The sequence below is a fragment of the Mya arenaria genome, chromosome 6 (genome assembly GCF_026914265.1).
Source record: "Mya arenaria isolate MELC-2E11 chromosome 6, ASM2691426v1".
Lineage (NCBI taxonomy): Eukaryota > Metazoa > Mollusca > Bivalvia > Myida > Myidae > Mya > Mya arenaria.
In genome coordinates this window covers 57211593-57229375 of record NC_069127.1, presented here as the reverse complement: position 1 = coordinate 57229375, position 17783 = coordinate 57211593, and the positions used below count along the sequence as shown (strand labels likewise).

Below are 17783 nucleotides of genomic sequence, written 5' to 3'. Positions count from 1 at the left end.
ATGTTATTCAGTAATCTGCTGATTAGATTACGAAATGATGTACGATTAGGAACTGATTTTGGTTTGTACGTTCTACCAAAAAACGTGGCAGAGCATGATGCTATCCGCGTTTGTCACTATTGAACTTGTTTATTACGATTATGACTTCGGCTGAATGAGACAATGCATGCAGCCCCAAATTTGAGTATCTTTCGACTACAATTAAATGGGCAATATTTTATTTCTGACCTCATTTGAGATGAAAGCTGTACTTGTTAATGTACAGCTATTCGCATATAAATGACGTCCATCGTTATTTTTACACATGTCATTTGAAACAAGTACATTGTACACATACCTGATTTATATATCGCGCACAATGAAGTTCGCGCGAACACGTACCTGTATCCTTACACATACCCGTACACAGATCCGTACCCGTACCCCTACATGGGCCGATACCCGTATACGGATCAGTTCCCGTACACGGACCCATACCTAAACCTTTATACATATATGGACCCGCACCCGTATCCATACATACATCAGCCAAATCCCGTACATGGCCGATTCCCGTACACGGACCAGTACCCGTACCCGTTTCCATACCCGTACACTCACAAGGACCAGTACCCGCACCGGTACCCGTACCCGTACACGAACACGAACCCGTACGCGGACCCGTAGTCGTATCCATACCCGTACCCTTACGCGGACCTGTGTCCGTACACGAACATGGACCCGTACGCGTACACGAACCCTCACCCGTACAAAAAAGTGTTATCAAACATCTCTAATAAATGATTTTGCATACCGCAGACGTCAACTCAACTATAAATTATATTCAGAAATACAAAAAACGAAGGTATACGCGTGGGCATGGAACAGCTCATATTTCATAATAACATTGAACTCTTAAATACAGAAAGCACCTCATTGTCTGTTTCTTTCAATTTTATTCATAAACTTACAAAAGAAGAATATTTCATAGGAATCATTAACTTTTACTCTCGTTCGAATTTTAATTTAAAGAGTTTGTTTAACTCTATTCGCCTGAGACTAGGGATATTTAAAAGTTATAAAGAATACTAAAGCGCTAAAGAAATCTAGCAAAAAAATGTATTTATATGAACTATTAGGATTTTTATTGAAGCTGGTAAAAACCCCTTTCTACCGCCCACAAGCCTTAATTAAAGCTTTACTTAAAGGGTTGAACAAAAACTTGAAGCTTTGGTACTTTCTCTCTCTGTTATAAAAAATAATTTATCTCTTGAACGCGCGACTTTCAGAAATAATCAAATCTACTGGTATTAACCTTTTTTTCGGGAATTAAAAGGATTCGGTTGAGAATACTCTGAGAAGATATTAATTTCATTTTGATAGCGTTTGAAAATGAGTTATAAATACAGCTGTTCAAATATGGGCACGCGAGTGGGCTCTCAAAAGCGCTTGCTGGGCAACACGCGCCCGGCGCCCGGGCTTGAGACAATTAAAAAAATGTGCTCGTAATATATTTTTAACTTGAGAAGATAAATGCAATTATGATTTTGCTGTGATATGATGTTAATTATATAATTTTGCTACGTTTACTGAAGTTAATGTAAAAGTGTATAATTAATTCCGGACTGATACAAACAAAATATGATATTAATTTTGTGGGTGTTGCACTTTTCGATACCATTGTGAATAATTATATTATTGCATCATGAAAATAAAATTATCGTATAACGAAGAAAAAAGTAACGTCTGCCGACTTTTTGCCAATATATAATTTCTTATTTAGGAATAATATTTAAAGGAATGAGAAGGCCTTACTTTTAATTGGTAATTTAATTATCTATTAAATCTACCTATTAACTTCAGTTGAAAATGATATTATAATACACAAACTCTATTTAAATACTGCATTTTTGTCTCACTATTTTCTACCACATACCGTTGGGCTTCTACTGTGGGGCGGGCACCAGATACCCAAACGGTGATGTAGAGCCCAAATGTTTACAGAACACTAGAATCTCGCTGGAACGGGGCTTACCGCGAAATCCACCTGTTTAAATCACTCCGAGTTTGTCTTTTATCCCCAAATCGACTCTTAATCATATCTAATAGACCAAAAAGGCATTTAGACGTCTGAGATATGAGACGTTCGTGCAATGATGGAAGATATTGGACAATTTATCATGTTGCACAGCTCCTGTCTTTGTTACAATAAAAAATCAAATTCTGCAGGTGTAGAAATAAGCAGGGGCGTATGAAAAGAAATGACGCTTATGTGGTATTTTGTCGCTTATTTTCTCTATTTGAAGTTCAGTGAAAAGAAATAATGGATAATGGATACAATTATAAACAGATTCACTGACAGGAAAAAAATAAAAAGATTACTTAGTGTTCAACATTATATTTTGTCAAATCAGTAAACTATATTTTCAAGTATTCAAATACATTTATTTTAGTGAATCAACAGACAGTCGTTATTGATTTTAAATCAGGTGAAGCGGTAAATAGAAACAGTGGCTAGCTTAGTTAGTGGGAAGTTTACAAAATATTATGTGGACCACTTAAAATGTTTCTTTAAAGATTTTTTATATGTACTACTTACACAAAATAAATGTTTATACGGCAGAGTTGCATCAATCCATTTATTTTTGTAAGTACATACTACCAGTCTTTTACCATGGCGAAGTACTTGGAAAGATCTTATTAATTCTTCCACGTTATCAATCGTATGAAGGTCATCAAGGTCATATAAACCGTATATGTGATATCATTACACTCCCAAATACGATTTACCACAAATAAAACAAATGTTTTAAAATACCAAAAAGGATGAATACATGTCGAAAACAATGGTTCTAATGAATGACACCTAGTTTAATTTAAAATAAAAGAGCAGAAAACACGTTATTTCTACATTATGGGACGATAGTAGATCACAGTAAATCTTTTAGCACTCACCAATCATTTAATATTATTTTATGTTCATCTATTAAATACACGGTTACAGTCTTTTTATCAGCAAATCAATACTGTCTATAAATGCATTAATTAGTAAGCTGTTAAAGGTTTATCACTCACAAGTTATGGTTGGTATATGTGAGTGCATATATTTTAAATAAGAGTACACTTTAACAACAATAATAAGAAGAACAAAACAGAAAATAGTGTGTATGCTGTAAATGTAAGGCCTTATAGAAATGTCACCAGCAGTAATTTCAAAATACGAGAGTGAGAACCGCCATGATTAAACAGAATAGTATCAATCTTGCTTCGATTGTTACGAAATGATGTCAATCGTTTTGTTACAATTCCTGAATCTGTAAATGTTCGGCCTTCTACAAATGTCATCAGCAGTATTTTCAAAATACAAGAGTGAGAATGGCCATGATTAAACGGAATAGTAGCAATCTTGCTTCGATTGTTATGAAATGATGCCAATCTTTTTGTTACAATGCCCGAATCGCGCAACGCTTTTACGAATCAACAACTGTTACAAAATCGTTACATTCTGATAACCCATATCACGTTTTAGACCATTCGTATTGAAAATCTAGGATTGTGGACAAAGAAATATTGTCCCTGTCCTCACAGCTTTAAACTGTCATCGTCTGCCAAAATTGTTTGTACCAAATGTATTCACAATCTAATTAAACTTATCAAATTTTCTTATTCACTGTATACCAAGTTTGATAAAGCTCTTGTCAATCCCATTTCCAATAATGGACTTGTTGACAAAGTGATTATTGATATTGTACGAACGGTTAGCAAAATAGACACATGCCACGCGCAAGTCAACGAGATTAAGTGAGAAAGTGCGATAACTTTCGACCAGAGGTGTTGTACATTGCACTGTAGCTATTCTTCGCCGACACTTTCGTTATCGTGAAGACCTCAGGTCCATTATTTAGCGGTAATAGCGGTACATTGTGATTAAATGTTTATCAAGAACTCGAATGAAGGTGTTAATAAAGACAGGTAAATTTTCAATATTTGTGCTTTATCAGAATCAGAAACCGTTTACTGTCAACACATTTGGCAGCCATATTTTGTCGCCATCTTGCTTCTCCTCAGCATCCGGGCAATTTGTGAAACGTCTTGCACAAAATGGTATACCGTGACAAATAAACTAAAGATGAAGCGTTTATAATCATTTTTGACAAGGTTTGCTGCTGCCGTCAGTGTTGACATCCTCAGTATCATCACCACCATCGTCGTTGTCGGCAAACACAATTATTATCAGCATCATTATAATCATAACCAGCTGGAGTAGCAACAGCTGCCTTTTAGCAACGATTTAAATCACTAAAACCACCATCACCGCCGCCGCTGCCGCCGCCGCTGCCGCCGCCGCTGCCGCCGCCGCTGCCGCCGCCGCCGTTGTCGTCGTCGTCATCGTCGTCGTCGTCATCGTCGTCGTCGTCATCGTCGTCATCATCATCACAACCACCACCGCCACCTCCACCACTAACATCATCAACAACAACAACAACAACAACTATTGAAACAGCAATTTGGTCAATGGTAATTATCATGCATTGTCTTGGGCACAACCACTTTCACCAGCATCATAATTTCAATAATTTTATACCTTTGTTTTTACTGTTTTATTTATTTACTCATAGCAATAACATTACGGCAATAATAACAGCAGCACCAACACCATCATCAATAGTCATTAGCATCATAAACAACAATTTTCTATTTTGACCAAATTCCATCACAGCTCCCGGAAGCTAAGCAGTGGAATGCCTTGAGCGTGTAGCCACCGTCTGTCGCCATATGTCACCAGAGTTCCCCGTCTTTGTTTCAGCGTTCTATGTCGCCGCCCTTTATTGCCGGGCCTTTCAAAAATGATGGCGAGTATTGATTTACTCTCCCCTAACCTAAAATTTAAGAGGTTTGAGTACACACTATCAATATAATAACAAGATGCTCAAACGCACTAAATCAATGAAATATTCAAACTTTTATATTTAATTGGACTGGCACTTTAGTTACAGAAGCTGCAATATTTGGTAAGTAAACAGAAGTGAACTTAAGGGTCTATGAGTGTCATAATGTTTATATCAAGAAAGGTGGCGCTGTTACGTCATTTTATCAGACCCCGGTCACTATAATGTGATAACGGCCCCTAATTTCAATAATGCCCGGCACCCCTATTGTGACCCTTGACAGAAACAAACATATAAATAAGTAGAATCAGCCAGGTAGCCATGTTGACATATGCTACTGTACACATACTCGGATGAGATAATTGCAGCGCTCTTCAGGGTATATTTAATGATACTTAATAAGAAGCAATTGACCCACTTTGACTGTCAGCATCACAAAGTTGGTACCACGTCGTAAAACAAATCGAGGTCCTAAATTTCGCTAATTTCAGTAATAAAATCAGGTTATATCACTCGGTGTACCTAGGTATACAGTACAGTTTGGTGTGATTTTGTACCAGTTTGCCAAATCCATTCTCGTATATCAGAGCGATGATGCTCTGCGTACCACAGATTTAGCATAGTCGACTCTCGGATGAATCATTCGGAACTCCTCGGCCATTTCCCATAAAAAAACAACATCGGATGTATATGGACGGTTAACAATGTCAGAATTCTTTACATATAACTAAACTGCAAAAGATCGCGTGGTAATTTCAATTTAGCAGTTAAACTTTTAGACTTTACTTTTGGGAATCTGAATAAGTTTTGCAATAATTCACTTTACTGGCATTCAATTTAAGGTTAGTAATAAAAATACACGCTAAAGCACTGCAATTTATTCGTACTATTATTTAAAACTTTACGAACTACTTCTTCTGATGTACCGGCCTACATCCGAGGCTGTTTTCGATGGAAAATGGCCGAGGTGTTCCGAATGCTGATGAACGAAAATGACCCTACCGCAAATTATGTCCAAAGTTAAAGTTCGTTCGTAGCCATGCTAGTGCATAACACGAAATGTAATGTATTTGTTTAACAATTAATTCAGAAATATACAAAAACTAATGTAAGTCTATTTAAGATTGATAATTCTTTTTCATCGAATGAAATTGTTGTTTTCAAGATCCAAGGTGTTTGACTTCCGGTTTAATCGGTTAAAGTCTCGCACTCTCCCAATCAATCAAGCAAGCTTACGCCCATTTTCTACACGCGTGCGTCCACAGTACACAGAACAATAGACTTGAAAAGAAGTTCCATGTTCAACATTATCATTATAAGAATGGGAAATGAATTATTACAGGGCTCATTTGACAAGCGCTTGTCTTTTAGATGTATCGAAATGATTAGATTTTCATGCCCCACCAGGCAAAGGATGACCATTAGCGATGTCCGAAAATTAATCTGAAACATCTAAAGCGATTTCTGCTATCGAAAAGCATTTTTGGCGTTTCATTTAAGGGGTCAAAAGGTATAAACATGAAGATTTGACATTAATCCATGATAAATTACCCGTAAATATAAGGACTCAGGGCCCTAAGAGGCGCACCCATACAAAATTCTTATACAAAAGCCACTTGCTATTTTAATACAACCGCAGTGCACCAATTGAAATGAAAATTTAAGAAGTATAGTCCACTATTGAAATTTTGAATGATTGATTTCCGTATTCGGTTAAGTTAAGGAGTTCCGTTGACATATTGATTACTTAATTGATTGATTGATTTTTTGACTGATTGATTGATACAAATTTGTGAAAATGTTCGTATCCCTCAAGTTTATATACCCTTTCTGTTCGTCTATTTGTTCCACATTTCCAGTCAAATGTTGAAAGCAATTAAACTTACGTATTCATCAACGATAAAGATTCATTCACGTTTACATAATAATTCAAGGCAAGACTTATTTAATGAGAAAAGAAGCCATTAATATAGCCGGGAAAACAACACACAATAAGTATTTATTTTTATTCACGAATATTAAAATGTAATTAAAATCAGGGACCGATATCCTTTCATATATAAAATCAAAGAACTAAAATTAAAGAAATTGCTTCACTAATTGAAGTACTTTGAAATCAAATTATAATAAATGAAACTTGACTCATAAAAGACATAGTTGAAAGCTATAAATTAAAGAAACCAGTTTTTCATTGATATTTACTCAAAACTACTCCATCTTATTTGAAATGATTATGTAAATGCAGAGCAGATGCAGGTTTATTTACATACTCTGGCGCGTGCCATCTAGTCTCGTATGGCGAGAGCGAGAGTTATGGCGCGTGACTAGCGGCGCGTGACAAAATGGCGGACACAGCACGCGGGGAACATGCCAAGCGATTCTTCAAGCGTGCACTGTCGTGTGCAAGCCTACACCTCATGGCTTTAAAGATGCAATTAAAATTTCAAGTTTGAGGAAAACTTAGTTGATTCAGTTTTTCAATTGGATAGGTTATCTTACAAGTTTATACTCTGTGTCATATCATCCCAACTTACCTGATACACAATAAGGTATTTTTTGCTGAATCAGTTTTTTGCCTTGAGTTAAGTGTTATGTACATAAAGGATGTTTAATTTAAAGCGCATAAGACGAAGTAACATGTGTTTTATAGACAATATTGCTTTGTGAGAAGGGGAAACATTAATCTAATAAGTAAACACATACTGCTTCACAAACACCCAAGCATGTTGTACATGGGATCGGAAGAGATTGTCAATTTCCCGCTCAAATCATAGAACCATATACAAATATAATTGCATTTTGCTACTATTAAAGGGACAAACTATGAGCTGATGCATTTAAAGGGAAATATTACGTTCAAATCAATCGACTTTAATGACCAAAACAAAAAGTAGCATATGAATTGTGTACAGATAAAAAAATATCCGATTATATTATAATATATATAATTGCGATTTTGAGCCTACGTAGCTATAAATGGATGTTTTTTGTTGATGCTGTATTCAAATCACATGTGTTCTGTTTTGTTTTGATCATTTAAGTCAAATGAGTTAAACATAATAATGCATTCATAATTATTGTTTTGGTATCATTCTGTATTGTGCTCCTATAAAGCTGCACTCTCACAGATTTACCGTTTTACTTTTTTATTTTTTGTCTTGGAACGAGCCAATTTTTGCGATTTCCATGGACACCAGTAAAATAAGACTGCTGACAAAAAATTGATTCCAGATATTTAATTTTAAGTTCAAAAATTGATGTTTTATGCACTTTTCTTAAACCGTTAGTAACGGTTAAGGCCATAAAAGATTAAGTTTTGAACGGAAATATAAAAACCTACGATCTGATTTTTTTGTCAGCAATTTTATATCATTGTTTTGCAGGGACTTACGTAAAAAATGCTCTTTCCAAGACAAAATTAAACGAGTTTTCAAAAAGTTCAATCTGTGAGAGTGCAGCTTTAAGGCGCTGGGTGATACTGAATAAGCCCATGATGGCAATGTCTATAGGTATGACGTCACCATTGCGTCATATGTACTTCCGTTGTGTGGAAAATTCTCAATAAAATAATAATGTTGTTATAACTGAAAGACATGTTTTCACATGCTCAATACACTTTAAATAAAAAAAATATCAGTATTCCTGAAACTTTTATACTTTGAGTATCTAGTATTGCTTGATTTATCATTTAGAAAAGAGATTTAAGCATAAACTGCTGCCCTATAGTTGAAAGGTCATTTTGAAAGAAATGTCATGGCGGACTGTGCAATTTTTAGAGTTTGTTTTTCAAGTGGAAATATTTTTCTTAGGAATAACTTGACCCCCCCCCCCCACTTTATTAGCTTAAAAGGTAATTTAAAGCTTGTACTTTAAGAATATATATGTTTATCATAGTCTGCATTCGCTCGAAATGCCTTCAAATGTTGTCTAAAAATAATCATTTCACATTGAATTATAGAGGAAATGACAATGGTGGTGTGTAACCTATAGCCATGGAGCTGGTATATGCAATGCCTTACATCTTCAATTTAAAGCCATCCAGTCTGTAAATACATCTTTTGTTGAAATATAGAGCATGCATCGCTTAATGCCCCTTATGTTAATAAAACTGTTGAGAGCAGCGTTGATATATTTACGACTTGAGAAAATCTTAAAACACAGACATTGGACAGCGCGCGCATGTGCAACATTGGATTGGAACGTAAATTAATTCTTACGCATACTTTAAACCGTAGTCAGTGGTTGCAGTGTGCAAATTAATTACTAGTATTTGGTTTCAACGTTGCGGGAAGGTGTTATGTTTGAACAATCGGAACTCCTTGGCGAAATACATCCGAGGTTGTTTTTCGATAAAAATGGCCGAGGATATCCGAATAATGTTGGAATAATATGTTTGGTCCTTCAGGCCGAGGGTAATATTGGAACATGTTAAGGCGACGATACCGTTTTTTTTAAGTCAAACGGGGAATATGACTGGTTCAAGTCACAATGCAGCCATATAGGCACTGGCTGATCTTTTCGAACTTTACAACTGACTTTATTCTTTGGATAGAAACCCTCATTTGACTTATTAAAGATAAAGCGAAGAAAGGCTATTCAAACTACCAGTGTTCCGAAAACTATGCATACGCACTAAATAGAGGACATACACCACTAAATGAATGTCCTTTATATTCTATAGTCAATTGTAATATGACGCTGATTTTTAGCGCGTTACAACCCCAAACACCATATATGGGGAGCTCCACTTTTGTACTAAACATTTAACAAGGTTAGAAAAAAGATACGTTTCTCCTGAACAAAGACACATTCCAGTACTGTTATAACTGCACACAGATAGACACATTCCAGTTTTGTTATACTGCATACAAATATACACATTCCAGTACTGGTATAACTGCATACAGATAGACACATTCCAGTACTGGTATTACTGCATACACATTCCAGTACTGTTATTACTGCATACACATTCCAGTACTGTTATTACTGCACACAGATAGACACATTCCAGTACTGGTATTACTGCACACAGATAGACACATTCCAGTACTGGTATTACTGCACACAGACAGACACATTCCAGTACTGTTATTAATGCACACAGACAGACACATTCCAGTACTGTTATAACTGCACAGAGATAGACACATTCCAGTACAGTTATTACTGCACACAGATAGACACATTCCAGTACTGGTATTACTGCACACAGATAGACACATTTCCATACTGCAGATAGACATATTCCGGTACTGGTATTACTGCACACAAATAAACACGTTCCGGTACTGGTATTACTGCACACAGATAAATACATTCCGGTACTGGTATTTTTGCACACAGATAAATACAGGTACTGGTACTATAAAAGAGGATTATTGATTGTTTCCGTGTAAAAAGAGAGAAACAGTGAACTTAGTATTTGATAAACTAACTATTTCAAACTGTGAGTTGATCAGGACTATAATCCAATGTTATTTTTCAATAAATCACCGAAAACAGGAAATAAAAACAATAAATGTCGCAAAAAATATATACTATGTGGCAAAACCATTACCACAGGTCGTCACTAGTATCATTATTGTCATTCTGGTTTCTTATAAACACCAACTGGATAGTATAATCGCTATTAATTATTCTGAAAATATGTTTTAAGTGTTTGTGTAAAGTAAATTTGGACCATTAATATTAATTTAATTTAAAAAATAAATAATTTAGCAGCTACTAAATAAAAGAGCTCACATATTTGGTGTGGACCCAGAAAAAATGGAACTTACTTTCTAGAACATAACATGTTTAATTTTTGTCCACTCAGCAATATGTAAATTAAACATATATAATTTATACAAATCAAACTACATTGAACTTCAGAAGAACCCATCGTAACAGACCTAGAAAGAAACAAATGAGTCAAAAAAACTAAATAAACAAAACAACCGTCCACGCAGCAATAAAAAATAAGACTATTATATTTAACGAGTGTGTTAAAAGTCAAGACCCATTATGAACTTATTCATTTTTCTCACCCGAGGTTATATGAAAGATGCGCAGATTACACTATTTAACTACTTTCCTCCAAAAGTTTCGATGGATATTTGATTTAGCAGCGTTTCAAACGAAACAATCGACTTGCGTTAAATTGGGTGTTTTTATGTGTTTTCGCCGTCGGGTGAAAATTGTTGCCATGTCGCCTAAGGTCTGATAGTAATCTCTCATAATAGCTGCATTGCCGGCGACGACGGCGTAGCAAATAACTCTAGACTCACTGCTTATCTGCAGCTAATAAACTAGATCAAAGAGTAACAAACCAACACGCGAATGATTATGTTCATATTAAATCTTGGTAAATAAGTTTAAGAATATTGACCTACCAATTTCGTTTCCATGCATGTCGAAAACTGTACCCTTACAACATATTAACGAGTTTACTTAAATAATAAATATATAACTAACCACTAATCCTTTCACTTACCACTTTTCAACACTTAATTGGAAACAAACCTCAAAATTCATTTTAAAGCTTTTTTTATTATAGAATTTGTCCTTTATACTGTTCCTTGAGTAATTGTCACTATCAGCAATGTATTAATTGACTTTTGGAAAGCGTTCGATCTCGTTTCCAATACAGTTCTCTAAAACATTAATATTTCTCAGTGCTTGGTGCAAAAATATGCGATCTTTATTATTAGGGTTTTGCTTAAAATTGTTTACATTTTTTACTTGTTTGTAAGCAAAACTTTTCCGAATATCAAAGATAGTTGCACACAAGGAACGAGCCAAGGACCTTTACTTTTCATTGGATAATATAACATTTGGCAAATTGTTCAGAATTTTGTTAAACTTGGCAACGCTATTAAATTGTTAACATTGTTAACTTTCAAATCGTTACTGCTCTGGACGTTTTATGGATTCACTTTTATTCTGCTGTATATCTAATAAGATTTGATACAAGTATTTCTGCTGTACTTGTTTATATTTAGATATGTGAGGACATAATCAAATAATTCATGTTTTAGAGTTAACAACCATGTCGCTAATGACGTTGTTAACTTTAACAAACATCTCAAGGGATGAATGCAAAAACGTTCTAAGTGACATTAAATAAAGAAGAAGATAGAACATTTTCGCTTTCACCTCTCGATCTGAACAATCGACCCATTGTTTGTTATGTGAAGTTCAGTCATCATGTAGCAATGTTCAGTAGCAAAACCGTGAACCTACAGATACAGTGTGTCTATAAATGGATTTCGTTTCAAATGTATGCAAAAACAATCTTTTTTATAGGCGATTCATTGTTCCAACAGTGATTGTGACATATAATCATTAAAGCTACACTCTCACAGAATGACCGTTTTGACACCCTTTATTAATTATTGTCTTGGAATAAATCAATCTTTGCGTAGAAAGCTGGAAACCAGTGATATAAGACTGCTGACAAAAGATCAGATCACAGATTCATATTTCATCACATTTACGTTCGAAAAATGAAGTTTGTTGCTAAAAGCGTTACCAACGCTTTAAGAAAAATGAGTTTTTCGGCAATAAACATCAGTTTCAAACATAAATATAAAAGGACTGCGAACTTGTTCTTTGTCAGCAGTAATCTATCATTGGTTCTCAGACATTTACGCGAGAACTAGCTCATTCTAAGACAATTTTTTTTTTATCAAAACGGTCCATCTGTGAGATTTTAACTTTAATGATTGAAAATCATTTGATATATTTTCCACTTAAGAAAATCTTAGAGTTCCAGTCAGTCTGTTCCATTCTGATCCATCATATTGCACTACACGTCATGTATAGATAATTCACAAGTAAATGAGGCTATAGGTTATAACATAATCATTAATTTCAAGTTTAATTTGAATATTTTACCATATGTTATAGCTATCATTATGACACATATTTATCTTAGCTCTGTGATGTCTCAGTTAAACCCTGTACCATATGTGCTTTTACCTTTCTGTCTTCATTTCAGGCTTAAGTTTAATGGTTGAAACTCTGAAAGCTATATGACCACATCTGTTCAGATATTAGAAAGGACAATTTCAATGTCAACTTGACAATCCTATTAAATATAGTGATGTTATACGAATTTCAATAGTGTACATTACAATAACTTGATAGTTTAAACGTGAATATAAGAATCTACGAATATATTAATCCCAAATTAAATGCATGACATGATTTCTCATTTTCTGTTTTATCATTGATTGAATGAAATTACGTAAAATATCTATCAGATTTATCTTGAAATATTTTCGGCATTATGTTTCATTGTTTTTCCCTCCATTATCTTCAATTATGTTTAAAGATGCACTCTTACTCCCAAATAAGATGTAGCTCAAATAATACAATTGTTTTAATTTACCGAAATGAATGAATATCGAAAACAGTGGTTTTTATGAATGATACTGTATCGGTGCATTAAACACGGAATTTCTACCTTTTGAAACATTTGTTGACTAATGCAACTCTTTTTGGACCCACCAGTTATTAATATTTGCGCGTTTTTTAAAAATACACGGTTACAATTTGCTATCAGTAATTAATATTTTCCTTAAATACATTATTTAGTAAGTAGTTAAAGGTTTATCACTTAATTCTTATGTTTGTTATACATGTACAGTCGAGACCCGTTGGTTCGATATCGCTTGGCTCGAATTTCTCGTTGGCTCGAATTGGATGTAAAGGACCGATTTTGTTTTTCTCATTATAAACATTTCCGCTTGGCTCGATATTCGCGAGGCTAGAAGTATTTTGGTCGGTCCTTGGGATATCGAGCCGACGGGTCTCGACTGTAAATGTATTGATTTTAAGGTGACACTCTTATTCAAAATCAATACATACACATGCATATATAGCAAACATAAATTTTGAGTGATAAACCTTTAACTACTTATTAAATAATACATATGTGGAAAATATTAATTACTGATAACAAGATTGTAACCGTGTATTTAATAGCTGAAAACGCAAAAAATATTAAATGATTGGTGAATGCTAAAAGATTTACTGTGATCTATAATAGTCTCATATGGTAGAAATACCGTGTTTTATTCACATTTCTTTCAAATTAAACTCGGTGGCCTTCATAAGAACCATTGTTTTCGACATTTATTTATCTTTTGGAATATTAAAACAATAGTATTAATTGTGGTAAATCTTATGTGGAAGTAAGAGTGCATCTTTCGATAAGAGTGCCCCTTTAACCGACACTGACATAAACTCATAATAATCTTTCCTAATATGCATACACAAATACATTCATGAAACGCTTATGTCTGTAACGTTATGTTTCATCATGTGTTAGATAAAGGTTCATATACATTATTCGTATCAGATGTTCATTAATTAATTATTCGAACAGCATTCAAACTAATCTATTTCAATACGTTTAATGTACTCCGATCAAAGCTTCCATCATTTTTTTTCCTGATGAAAACGTTTTACGCAAATGATACTTCGTTACACTACAAAGATAGTCCGACACATATCAATTTAATCATCAATGATGAGATTAATAGCTGGTCGATTTAATTTTTGTGACAGTATAAACCTGCCATTTTGACAATTTACAAATCATAATTTTATAGATAGAACTTGTAAATCAAACATGCGAATCTAAATCTTTCGGCAGTTCACAATTATTTTCAATCTATATCACCGAAGTATATCCCATTAAAGTCATTTAGGTTTTCAAACATATGTCAAACTCATTTAAATTACTTTCACTGCATTTATTGAAATGTTTGAATCATGGGTAATATTGACCTAATTCGATAATATATGTTGTATTGATAGTGAATAGAAGTTGTTGTTGTTGTTTTTGTTGTTGTGGTTGTGGTTGTTGTTGTGGTTGTTGTTGTTGTTGTTATTGCTGTTGTTATGGTTGTTGTTGTGTTTTTTTTTCTTCTTCTTCTGCTTCTTCTCTTTGTTGTTCTTCTTCTTCCTTTTCTTCTTCTTTTTGTTCTTGTTCGTCTTTTTTTCTTCTTCTTCTTCTTCTTCTTCTTCTTCTTCTTCTTCTTCTTCTTCTTCTTCTTCTTCTTCTTCTTCTTCTTCTTCTTCTTCTCTTCATCCTCCACCTCCTCGTCTTCTTTTTCTTCTTCTTTTCTCCTTCTCCTTTCTTCTTCTTTTTCTTTTTTTTCTTTCTTCTTTTTTCTTTCTTCTTCTTCTTCTTCTTCTTCTTCTTCTTCTTCTTCTTCTTCTTCTTCTTCTTCTTCTTCTTCTTCTTCTTCTCCGTCTTCTTCTTTCCTCTTCTTTTTTTCCCCTTCTTTTTTCTTCTTTTTTCTTTCTTCTTTCTTCTTCTTCTTCTTCGTCTTCGTTTTCGTCTTCTTCGTCTTCTTCTTCTTCTATAACTACACATACGTGTGGTACTACAACAGAACTCCGCAACAATTCGTAACAAGAGTACGCTTGTTACCACAAAACAATGGAGAGGTTGTGGCACGCGACGTGTACATGCTCTTTAACTTGTCGATATACATAAAACATATTTAAAAGGATATTTTTAGTCTGGCCTAGTATGATGAAATTCATTGATCTCATGCAAATCACGAATTATACAGTTCAAACTAATTTATGTAAGTTCATCTCAGACGCATATTTACGTCGTCTAAATATTGTTATTGCAGTATCTTAAATCAAATCAGTAACATGTAATACATAAAGCATTTTTCTTATATTATCTCTCAGCATGCAAAGTATAAAACGATCTTACATCCTGTTAGTGTGTTTGTTGGTCTATCCTTTTTGTGCCTATAAGAATTTCTGTTTTTATTGGTACATTGTAATATAATATTACTGTCAAGTTTTAATTGTAAACATATCATGTTACCGTTGTATACATGTTTGCATTGTATAACAATTTATATCATAAGTGGAGCTCGTATGTGTACCAGTTACTTCATAAGCGTGTCTTGAAATATAATACGTTTAACTGCCGGCACACGTCTCAGTTGCTGTTTGGTTTTAGAGTTGCTTGCAAAATTTATCTTTAAACTTGTATATGTAGACTTGCTGACCTTGCTATTATGCATACCTTTAAAAAAATGTACAACAAACCAGGGATGTGACGGACAATCAGGACCTGCAATCTAGTGTAGGTGATGTGGTTGACAATCAGGACCTGCAATCTAGTGTAGGTGATGTGGTTGACAATCAGGACCTGCAATCTAGTGTAGGTGATGTGGTTGACAATCAGGACCTGCAATCTAGTGTAGGTGATGTGGTTGACAATCAGGACCTGCAATCTAGTGTAGGTGATGTGGTTGACAATCAGGACCTGCAATCTAGTGCAGGAGATGTGGTTGACAATCAGGACCTTCAATCTAGTGTAGGTGATGTGGTTGACAATCAGGACCTGCAATCTAGTGCAGGAGATGTGGTTGACAATCAGGACCTGCAATCTAGTGTAGGTGATGTGGTTGACAATCAGGACCTGCAATCTAGTGTAGGTGATGTGGTTAACAATCAGGACCTGCAATCTAGTTCAGGAGATGTGGTTGATAATCAGGACCTTCAATCTAGTGTAGGTGATGTAGTTGACAATCAGGACCTGCAATCTAGTGTAGGTGATGTAGTTGACAATCAGGACCTGCAATCTAGTGTTGGTGGTGTGGCTGACAATCAGGACCTGCAATCTAGTGTAGGTGATGTGGTTGACAATCAGGACCTGCAATATAATGTAGGTGATGTGGTTGAAAATCAGGACCTGCAATCTAGTGTAGGTGATGTGGTTGACAATCAGGACATGCAATCTAGTGTAGGTGATGTGGTTGACAATAAGGACCTGCAATCTAGTGTAGGTGATGTGGTTGAAAATCAGGACCTTCAATCTAGTGTAGGTGATGTGGTTGACAATCAGGACCTGCAATCTAGTGTAGGTGATGTGGTTGACAATCAGGACCTGCAATCTAGTGTAGGTGATGTGGTTGACAATCAGGACCTGCAATCTAGTGTAGGTGATGTGGTTGACAATCAGGACCTGCAATCTAGTGTAGGTGATGTGGTTGACAATCAGGACCTGCAATCTAGTGCAGGTGATGTGGTTGAAAATCAGGACTTGCAATCTAGTGCAGGTGATGTGGTTGACAATCAGGATTTGCAATCTAGTGTAGGTGATGTGATTGATAATCAGGACCTTCAATCTAGTGTAGGTGATGTGGTTGAAAATCAGGACTTGCAATCTAGTGCAGGTGATGTGGTTGACAATCAGGACCTGCAATCTAGTGCAGGTGATGTGGTTGACAATCAGGACCTGCAATCTAGTGCAGGTGATGTGGTTGACAATCAGGACCTGCAATCTAGTGTAGGTGATGTGGTTGACAATCAAGACCAGCAATCAAGTGTAGGTGATGTGGTTGACAATCAGGATCTGCAATCTAGTGTAGGTGATGTGGTTGACAATCAAGACCTGCAATCTAGTGTAGGTTATGTGGTTGACAATCAGGACCTGAATCTTGTGCAGGAGATGTGGTAGAGAATCAGGACATGCAATCTAGTGCAGGAGATGTGGTTGACAATCAGGACCTGCAATTTGGTGCAGGTGATGTGGTTGAAAATCAGGACTTGCAATCTAGTGCAGGTGATGTGGTTGACAATCAGGACCTGCAATCTAGTGTAGGTGATGTGGTTAACAATCAGGACCTGCAATCTAGTGTAGGTGATGTGGTTGACAATCAGGACCTGCAATCTAGTGTAGGTGATGTGGTTGACAATCAGGACCTGCAATCTAGTGTAGGTGATGTGGTTGACAATCAGGACCTGCAATCTAGTGTAGGTGATGTGGTTGACAATCAGGACCTGCAATCTAGTGTAGGTGATGTGGTTGACAATCAGGACCTGCAATCTAGTGCAGGAGATGTGGTTGACAATCAGGACCTGCAATCTAGTGTAGGTGGTGTGGTTGAC

General features: G+C 35.4%; 1 protein-coding gene across 1 annotated transcript; it reads left to right on the top strand.

Moving 5' to 3' along the window:
* The first annotated feature begins 429 nt into the window (after positions 1 to 429).
* LOC128237931 (uncharacterized) lies at positions 430 to 17352 on the top strand. The gene is made up of 2 exons (XM_052953506.1): positions 430 to 662; positions 15939 to 17352. Exons 1-2 carry the CDS (start codon positions 430 to 432, stop codon positions 17350 to 17352), a joined length of 1647 nt encoding a protein of 548 aa, XP_052809466.1.
* The last annotated feature ends 431 nt before the right edge of the window (positions 17353 to 17783 follow it).